Source organism: Mizuhopecten yessoensis, unplaced genomic scaffold (genome assembly GCF_002113885.1).
Source record: "Mizuhopecten yessoensis strain PY_sf001 unplaced genomic scaffold, ASM211388v2 scaffold10697, whole genome shotgun sequence".
Taxonomy (NCBI): domain Eukaryota; kingdom Metazoa; phylum Mollusca; class Bivalvia; order Pectinida; family Pectinidae; genus Mizuhopecten; species Mizuhopecten yessoensis.
In genome coordinates this window covers 614,265-625,179 of record NW_018408676.1, presented here as the reverse complement: position 1 = coordinate 625,179, position 10,915 = coordinate 614,265, and the positions used below count along the sequence as shown (strand labels likewise).

Sequence of the window (10,915 nt, the reverse complement as noted above, 5' to 3'; positions counted from 1 at the left end):
AGGACACAGTCTATAGCAGTTCATTTAAACAAGAGGCCCATGGGCCTTAACGGTCACCCGAGTTCTGATATATTTATACAAAGTTGATTTTTGTTTTTAAAACATGAACATAAGTATTATTCAAAGTGACAAAAATCAATAAAACAAAACCTTATTCAATATCTAGCATACAGATTTAAAACTGAAAAGTATTTGAACTTAGCACCTCTGATTCTAAACAAGGAAAATGAAGAAATTTTAGCACACTGACTCCTTTGGACGCCCTTGGGATTACGGCTGGCTCAAAATGTTCAAAGTATCAAACTGTCAACTCAGGGTTATATTTCCAATCAAGTTATTATCATGTTTTGGTAGAACACCTTAAAACCCTTCCATCTATGATGAGTAGTTGATTCTACCATATCTGGGTCTTGAGAAGAAGATTTTGAAATTTCAGTCATTTCAACCCTCTTTGGCCCCACCCATCAGCCTCTGGGGGTCAGTCAGGGCTCATATGTGCATACCATCAAACTTCTATCCAATACTGATAATGCTATCCCAAATTGAATTACTTCCAATGGAAATTAAACAAATGTTGGTCCAAAATGTGATTTCCCTATATAAACTATAGTAAAGTTTACCCCCTCCCCAGAAGGAAACGTGCGACTCCATGGTCATAAAATTCACAATTTTGGTTAAGCACCTCAAGACTCTTCCATCTATTAAGAGTTTTTGATTCTACCATATCTGGGTCTTGAGAAGATTTTTGAAATTTCAGTCAATTCAACCCTTGTAGTCAATTTGACCCTTTTTGGCCCCGCCCCTCAGGCCTCTGGGGGCAGGGGACCAAATCAGCCACTATTATTGTTGACCTTTGGCCATGGAAGGATATGTGCATCCAATACTGATAATGCTAACCCCAAATTGAATTACTTCCAATGGAAATTAAACAAATGTTGGTCGAAAATGTGATTTCCCTATATAAACTATAGTAAAGTTTACCCCCTCCCCAGGGGGAAACGTGAGACCCCAGGGTTAAGAAATTCACACTTTTGGTAAAGCACCTTAAGACCCTTCCATCTATGAAGAGGATTTGATTCTACTACCCCCTCCCCAGGGGGAAACGCGAGACCCCAGGGTTAAGAAATTCACACTTTTGGTAAAGCATCTCAAGACCCTTCCATCTATGAAGATTATTTGATTCTACCATATCTCAGTCTTGAGAAGAAGATTTTTGAAATTTTAGTCAATTTTGCCCCGTTCCTCAGGCCCCTGGGGGCCGGGGACCAAATCAGCCAAAAATCAGTCGAAAATGTAAATTGTTTACGGAGGCACGACGGACAAAAGGCGATCGCAATAGGTCACTTGAGACTTTGTCTCAGGTGACCTAAAGTTCCCAATCTTGGACTTAAAAAGTTACTCCATTTTCTCTATATTGGACTTAAAAATTACACCATTTTCTTTATCTTGGACTTAAAAGTTACACCATATTCTTTAACACCAAGTATTAAAGTGTCAAACATTGATAAGACATAAACAGGGTGAAGTTCCAAGCAGACATGATACCTAGAACACTTCATAGGTAATGTTATTTAATAGTTGACAAAAAGCAAAGTTTTCACTATACAGTGTAGTATATTTGCAATTAAAAGATGCCACTCCTTTGCTGCCATATATTCCAGTTATATGCCTGGTCCAAATGCTTTCGGTAATGGATTTTAATGCCACTCTTCTTCGTTAGCCATCCGTTTCCATATCTTCCTCCAAATTCTTAGTGCATTCTTCTCCTGCAGTTTCCTGCTCATCAAGGTCAAACAAGTCAAGATTATCCTGTAAAAGTAAAATAACTTTGATGTAAAAGGAGTATGAAACATCTATTAACAGACATCCATGATTAGTCATGCCTAGGGACACTTATTTGTTTCCCCTATTGGTTCCTTCCCATCTGTTACAAGGGAAGTCACACCCAATGTTTATACAAAATTGAGTCCCCTTGGCCCAAGGATGCTCCAGACCTAATTGGGATGAAATCCCTCAATCCCTGTGGTAGAAAAAGGATTTCAAGGGCTTTACCTCTATTTCTCCCCACCCATCTGCCCCAAGAGAGGCCACACCCACCTTTATACACAAGGTTACCGCAAGCGGTATATAATACGCCCATCACACATTGAATGAGCAGTTGTTTGTATGATTGAAATATATGAAGTATTTGTGAGTAATTGATATTAAAAGAGAAATCCTTCAACATAACTGGTAGATCAATGAGTGCAATACAACATCATGGAACGCATGCATCGCATTAATGAAACCAAGGGTAATAACTCCAGTAATTACGGTCGGATAATGGCGGTTATCGAACTTGTCCGTGGTTTCATGGTAATTAACCTTGTTGTGAAGTTTGAAGTTAATCCGTTAATAATTACTCGAGATATCGAGCAGACACTGTTTCGGCAAGTCCATAAAGGGGCATAACTCCACAAATTTTGGTCGGATAATGGCGGTTATTAAACTTGTCCGAGCTTTCATGGTAATTAACCTTGTTGTGAAGTTATAAGTTAATCCGTTAATAATTACTCGAGATATCGAGCGGACACTGTTTCGGCAAGTCCATAAATGGGCATAACTCCACAAATTATGGTCGGATAATGGTGGTTATCGAACTTGTCCGAGCTTTCATGGTAATTAACCCTGTTGTGAAGTTTGAAGTTAATCTGTTAATAATTACTTGAGATATCGAGCGGACATCTTTCGCATGTCTGCCTGCCCGCCCGCCCGTCCGCGCCCGCCCGCTCACGTGATAACATAATACGTCCCCATCTTCGACGGGCGTATAAAAATTGAATCCCCATGGCCCAAGGATGCTCCAGACTAAATAAGGATAAAATCCATTTATCCCTATAGTAGAAGGATTTTAAAGGTTTACCTCTATTTCCCCCAATTGGGCCCACCCCACCACTCTGCCCCCACGGGGTATCAAGACACAGGTATAAGTTTTTCTCTATGTCCATATCCAAGACATGATATTGAAACAGCTTGTAAACATACTACAAATCAATTATCATAATTGTACTTGTTAATATATTATTTATATTGGTTTTCATAAGGAAATAAAATGCATTACAAGCACATCATGTTTCCAGGGGCAGATATAGAAATAAAACTAGAAATTGTTGGCTAACAATTTGACAGGCTTTTCACTGTATGGACTGATTTGGCCTTATAGCTATTTACGAGTTACTTCCCTTACACCAGTAGTAAAAGTCCTGCTATCTGGTAAAATTACATGTTCGAATTTGACCTCTATCAAATACCAGAAGTTGATCTTTATTGGTTATTTATGTCAATAAACCTTGTAGCCCATCATTCTAGCATACTACAGACCAAATATCAATACCCTGGGCATTTCCGTTATTGAGAAGGAGTCTTTTGAAGATTTTAACATAATTGACCCCTCTGACCTTGAACATGGGCCAAGGTCATCCATTTTTTAAACTTGATAGTCCATTGCTTGAGCATGATATTCAACAAATATCGTGACCTTGGGTCACTTGGTTATTGAGAAGAAGATTTTTGAAGTTTTTACCCTGAAATAGCACATATGAAATTTGACCCCTAAATAATTCAAAACTTGACCTGGTCAACTCAAATTGTTTTCTGCCAAAAATATGTGCATTAGTGCTGTCAACATCATACCTGAATATAAAGTGACTCTTATGAACAATTTTCGAAATATACTTGATTTTTTTTTTTTTTTTTTTAAACATTTGACCTTTGTCGATCAAGGTCAACCATTTTTTCCAAACCTGATACCCAATCATCTAAGCATTTTAAATATAAAATATAAAGATTCTAGACCTTGTGGAACTTGAGAAGAAGATTTTTACAAGAGGCCCCAGAGGGCCTGCATCGCTCACCTGGATATCTAAGCAATCATGGCAAAATATTCTCCAAATGAGATCCAAGGGAATATGCCAGACCCCAAGGCCAATCCTTGTAGCATATCTGTATTTGATTTTTTATGCCCAGCAATTTTATGTATGGCTATGGGGTGGGGATCTCAACTGTTTCCAAACTGTGACTCGGAAACTAGGTCCCTAGGGTTGGGGCCAGACCCCAGGATCAATTTTAATATCTTGACTGCATTTGTCTCTTTTTGCCCAGCATGTATATATAGTTTTGGGTTGGGGATCTCAACCGTTTCAAAGTTATGACCCAGGGGTTATGTCTGCAAGGGTGGGGCCAGACCCTAGGGCCATCCTGGAAGCAAATGTGCATTCCTCTCGTAATACTCAGCAATTGTATAAATGGTAATATGGTGGGGATCTCAACCATTTCCAAGTAAAAAATATATTTTTGGCCCCGGCCTTTAGCCCGGGGGGTCAGACCCACCATTTGTACAATTTTGAATCCCTGCCTCCCATGAATTCTTCCGACCAAATATGATCAATATCCATGGTACAGTTTTACGGAAGAAGTCGTTTATAGCAATAAAGCCAAATCGCCCCCTTTTGGCCCAGCCCTCAGCCCCCTGGGGGGTCAGCCCCACCATTTGTACAATTTTGAATCCCCACCACCTAGAGATGCTTCCAGTCAAATATGGTTGATATCTATCTCTTAGTTCCAGAGAAGAAGTCGCTTAAAGCAATATAGCTAAATAACCCTTTTTGGCCCCGCCCCTCAGCCCCCACAGGGGTCAGCCCCACCATTTGTACAATTTTGAATCCCTGCCTCCCATGAATGCTTTTGATTAAATATGACAGGGTTGCATTCAGGATTTATGACATTTGTGTACATGCCCCCCTCCTTTCTGACAATTGGGGGGCCACTCTGTGGCTGCCAAAGGCAGCCACCTGAGGAGCGAAGCGACGAGGGAGGGAGGGGGGTTGTGGAGTTTGCAACTGATACAGTTGCAAACCGAATAGAGGAGAACGAAACCAGATTATCAGACTCATCGGAACTCTCTGTTTTCCTTCTACGTCGGTAAAAAGGCCCGAGAAGTTCCGGAATGCGACAGTCTACCATTACAATGATGTCTACAACAACGAATTTACTGATTGATCAATACAAAATACTGCATTATTACGGTGAGTGAAACATTGTCTTGTCTATTTTATTTCTTTATCTCTTTGTATGCTGCATTACTTTTCATAGTAAACAATGCTCCCACTGAATTAATTTGAAGATATTTAATTAAAAGTATTTCAATTTTAAAACCTACTTTATTGGCATTTCTGTAGCTCATACGTATTCAAAACCTATATGTTTTAGGAACCTTGTATAAAGACCTATCTAATTAACCTTAGACATTTTTTGAAAAGTTCCTATAATTACCTGTACAGGTGAGGGACAGGTAAAGTATTTGATAATTAATATAATTTCTTTGTTATTCCCTTTAATTTTCATTAAAATGCAGTACATGTTGACATTTGAAGACAAATAACTCTTATTCTGATATCATACTAAATAACTATGACATTACCTGCTCATTTACAGCTTATAAATGCCCAGGTAAGACAGGTGAACTCAAAGTAAAACGTTCAGTGTCTTGTCCATTGATAATAGCTCATCGTTTGTTCATATTTTTTAAATAAAGACATTCACACACTTTCATATCATATTGATGTTTATTTGATATTAGTTCTATCAGTCATTTTATATACATATAACCATGCAGGTGTGTTAATTACAGGTAACAGTAAGTCAATGCTACGCGTTTTTGAGTCCGATTATGATTCTGTGCTGTCATTTTGGTCACAAAAACTTGGGTCTCTATTAAAGAATCTGTTGTCAATAATTATAAAGAAAAGATTTCTCAATAATTCCAATGAAAATTGTCAGGCAAAATAATTATTCGAGTTCCGAGGCTGACATGTCGGTCCCGAATTGACGTGGTCCCGACAAGATATGTCAAATATAAACAAAGATTGATACGGGCAAATTGATTCTGATTTATGCCGCGATTAGCCTTACATTGGTAAAAAAATACTGTCTGTTTCAATAACTTTATTTGAAAACAATTTGTCATACATGAAGAGTTAGAAATATTCCAAAGGCAATGCGCATGCATCATTATGATTATCGATGTTCACTTTCAAACCTGCGTTGCCGATAATGTCGGAATCGGGTTGTTGTCAATTCTGTACCGTCTCTATCTCGCGGCTAGATCCCGCACAATATCATCGTCATTGTACAAATAAATCATATCGAATGAAGGATAATCATTTAACTCCAATGCTACTATATATCCCACTTCAATACCGTCGAAAATGGCTTCACTACCTAAATCCCCGAAGCATTTGTTAAAAAAAAAATTGTTGGTCCGCCATTTTCTGACGAAGTACTTTCGTTTTATGAATAGCCTTTAATGTGACCTTTGCTAACCTTGTAACCGACTAATCAACGCACAGAAATGATATGACGTGTATATTGAATCCCCCTGACAAGTGATTTGATTGGTTCACGGTTGATAGCTATTAATACGATGACGTTGAACAAAGGGGTTTTCCAAAACGAGTAATCTCGTTTCCCGTGTCTCGAAGCAAAATGTCCAGGACGAGTTTTCTCGCCCTCAATTTGACATAATGCGTACACAGGCGTATTTCTGCGGGATTTTACCCGCACATGAGTTCTATTTATGCGGGCATGTTATCATATTTGCGTCATTGACGCAATGCCGCGCCCTAGATGCAACCCTGATATGATTGATATCCAGTGCATAGTTCTACAGAAGGAGTGGTTTGTAGCAATATAGTCAAAATGCCCCCTTTTGGCCCCGCCCCTCAGCCCCCTGGGGGGTCGGCCCAACCATTTGTACAATTTTGAATCCACACCACCTAGGGATGCTTCCAGTTAAATATGGTTGATATCCATCTCTTAGTTCCAGAGAAGATGTCGCTTAAAGCAATATAGCCAAATTGCCCTCTTATTGCCCGCCCCTCAGCCCCCTGGGGGTTCAGCCCCATCATTTGTACAATTTTGAATCCCCACCACCTAGGGATGCTTCCATTCAAATTTAGTTAAATTCCAATAAGTGTTTAAGAAGAAGAAGTCGTTTAAAGAAATTGTAGACGGACGGACGACGGACGCCACGGTATGGCATAAGCTCACATTGGTCCTTTGGACCCGGTGAGCTAAAAATGGAACAAATCCTTTCATTCCTACAGAAAAAGAAGGATTTTAAAGAATTTGCTATATTTCCCATATTGGGCCCCGCCCCCTAAGCCCCCAGGGGGGCCAGACCCACAGTTTATACAAAATTTGTTCCCCTTCCCCAAAGGATGCTTCTGACCTAATATGGACCAAATTCTTTCATTCCTACAGAAGAAGAAGGATTTTAAAGAATTTGCTATATTTCACCTATGGGGCCCCGCCCCTCAGCCCCCAGGGGGGCCAGACCCATCATTTATACAAAATTGAGTCCCCTTGGCCTAAGGATGCTCCAGACCAAATTTAGTCCAAATCTACTGGGCCGTTCAGGACAAGTAGCGTTTTAAGGGAAAAGTGGACGGACGGACGGGCGACGGACGCTGCGCCATGGCATAAGGGCAGGTGAGCTAAAAATCCTTCTTCTTCTGTAGGAATGACAGGATTTATTCCATATTTAGTCTGAATCATCCTTGGGTGAAGGGGTACCAATTGTGTACCCTAATTTAGTCTGGAGCAGCCTTGGGCCAAGGGGACTAAATTNTCTTGGGTAAAGGGGAACCAAATAAACGGTGGGTGAAACCCCCCCTGGGACCTGAGGGGCTTAGCCCTATAGGGGAAATAGAGGTAAATCCTTCTTCTACCATAGGGATTAAGGGATTTTACCCTAATTTAGTCTGGAGCAGCCTTGGGCCAAGGGGACTAAATTTTGTATAAGCAGTGGATGTGGTCTCCCAGGGGGTAGAAGGGCAGGGTCCAATAGGAGAAATAGAGGTAAAACCTTTAAAATCGTGATTAAGGGATTTTTTCCTTATTTAGTCTGGAGCATCCTTTGGCCAAGGGGACTCAATTTTGTATAAACGGTGGGTATGACCCCCCTAGGGGTATAGGTGTGGGGCTCTGTTTGAAATTTGTTATATCTCAAGTACTGGATGGATATTTCTGAAATTTCATATGTACTTACAGCACCTACCATTGAGTGCTATATCTTTACTTCATACCAATTATTTTAAACATATTCAGGTGAGCGATACAGGCCCTCTGGGCCTCTTGTTGACTTTCACATTTGAAATTATATTTGGAGTAGGTCAAGGTCGTTCATTTGCACACGATTTAAAGCCCTTCATTCAACCATGCTTCTTTGCCAAACCTTGTTACCCTGGAGTTATTGCTTATTCAGAAAAAGTGGTTTCAATATTTTTACACATATGACCTCTGCGACCTTGAAAGTCATTGAAGGTCAATCATTTTTTCATATTTGATAGTCAATCATCTGACCATGTTAATGTATAAAATAGTAGGACTCTAGACCTTGTAGAACTTTAGAAGAAATTTTTTGAAGTCATTATCTTGAAATAGCACATATGAAGTTTATGACCTTGAGTGTGACCTTGATAGTTGATCAATGTCAACCATTTTTTCAAACCTGATACCCCGACATCTCAGAATCTTGAATATTGAATATCAAGACTCTACACCTTGTGGAACTTAAGAAGAACATTTTTTAAGGTTGGTACTCAATATAGTGCATTTTATCTTTGACCCCTGCCGAAAACCGGAAGTTGACATTTTTTGTTTAATCAGTATGAATGAAAAAGTTTGCTCTTGCTTATCTCTATATGATTTCCAAAGATCAACCTCGTGTTTGATATCGTTAACGAAATATATTGGTATAGGCTGTTAACCAATCAGAGATCGTGGCATATTGGAATATTAATTGCTCCAAAAAGTAACATAAGTTCGTTAGGGCCCCTAGAGGAATACATTTATTAATTGTGGTTAATATTGCAATGGCATAATTGGAGAAGAAGATCGTTGAAGTTTTAACATATTGTCAGCATTTTAAAAGATCAAAGGAAACATTCAAAATGGCATACAACTTTAACGGTAAATGTAACAGAAAAACTAAAGACATCAAATTCATCGGAATGACATTCTTCATTGATCCATTGAAGAATTCTTAAAAAAGAAAGAAAAATGAATAGTTTTTAAAAATTGTGACCTTTGACCCAACAGCGAACTTTTTCATTTGACCTTTTAAGAAATAATATACAAAGGAAAAAGTTAGCCCTGATCTTTATCTACAAATGATGTGCTTAAAGGCTGTAAATTCAACCGCGTTTGAGTTATAGCCATTTTAAGATTTTGAGGTATGACGTCATGGCGGCCATTTTGTTTTTTCAATGAAGTTGATTTTTTCTTTAAATGTTAGAGGACATCTGGGGAAACCTTTTTCATAACAAATAAACCAAATATTTGTCATTGATATTGGAGTAAAACAAGTTTTAAAATATTGCGATATTTTCAAAAGATCAAAAGAAAATATTCAAAATGGCGTACAACATTAAATGTTCCAGAAAAACTAGAGCATCAAATTCATAGCAATGGTATTCTACATCGACCTGTAGAAGTATTTTTCAAAATTTTCCTCTAATCTGTTTGATCGAGTCATGTTCACAGTACATGCACCTGGAGGTAACTTTTAATCTTAACTTCATACTGATGTGTATGAAAGCCAACCTTAAAAGTGAGTTTGTCATTTNCATTCAAAATGGCATACAACTTTAACGGTAAATGTAACAGAAAAACTAAAGACATCAAATTCATCGGAATGACATTCTTCATTGATCCATTGAAGAATTCTTAAAAAAGAAAGAAAAATGAATAGTTTTTAAAAATTGTGACCTTTGACCCAACAGCGAACTTTTTCATTTGACCTTTTAAGAAATAATATACAAAGGAAAAAGTTAGCCCTGATCTTTATCTACAAATGATGTGCTTAAAGGCTGTAAATTCAACCGCGTTTGAGTTATAGCCATTTTAAGATTTTGAGGTATGACGTCATGGTGGCCATTTTGTTTTTTCAATGAAGTTGATTTTTTCTTTAAATGTTAGAGGACATCTGGGGAAACCTTTTTCATAACAAATAAACCAAATATTTGTCATTGATATTGGAGTAAAACAAGTTTTAAAATATTGCGATATTTTCAAAAGATCAAAAGAAAATATTCAAAATGGCGTACAACATTAAATGTTCCAGAAAAACTAGAGCATCAAATTCATAGCAATGGTATTCTACATCGACCTGTAGAAGTATTTTTCAAAATTTTCCTCTAATCTGTTTGATCGAGTCATGTTCACAGTACATGCACCTGGAGGTAACTTTTAATCTTAACTTCATACTGATGTGTATGAAAGCCAACCTTAAAAGTGAGTTTGTCATTTCACATATTTACTAGTACAGTACTTAATGTGAAAGAAATAGAATCAATCATTGCAACATGAGAAAGATCTGTTTAGTTCTTCTTTTAATCCATTTTGTTTTTATGATCAGTCTCAAAATATAACATGCACAACGAGAGATCAAGGGGAACCTAATATAAAATTTGAGAAAGATCCCTCTGGTACTTCCCGAGAAATAGCGATAACAAACTTTCACTATCAAAATCCAAAATGGCTGCCTGTCGGACATGTTGTTTATCCGATCAGTCTCTAAAATTGCCGTGCACAGCTAGGACCAAGGGGAACCTACATATAAAATTTAAGAGAGATCCCTCTAGTTCTTCCGGGGAAATAGTGGTAACAAACCTACATTATCAAAATCCAAGATGGCTGCCTGTCGGCTGTGTTGTTTATCCGTTCAGTCTCAAAGGTTGCCCTGCACAACTAAGGACCAAGGGGAACCTACATATAAAATTTGAGAAAGATTCCTCTGGTACTTCTTGAGAAGTAGCGATAACAAACTTTCACTATCAAAATCCAAGATGGCTGCCTGTCGGCCATGTTGTTTATC

At 38.3% G+C, this 10,915-nt stretch overlaps 1 protein-coding gene across 1 annotated transcript in view; it reads right to left on the bottom strand.

The window, feature by feature from the left end:
- Window positions 1-948: 948 nt before the first annotated feature.
- The window catches only part of LOC110461880 (WD repeat-containing protein 43-like), a 104,389-nt gene continuing 94,422 nt past the window's right edge, over window positions 949-10,915 (bottom strand). The window contains exon 17 of the mRNA XM_021515600.1: window positions 949-1,809. Within this exon, the coding sequence (XP_021371275.1) occupies window positions 1,717-1,809 (93 nt within the window). The 3' untranslated portion in view covers window positions 949-1,716. The remainder of the gene's footprint in view (window positions 1,810-10,915) is intronic.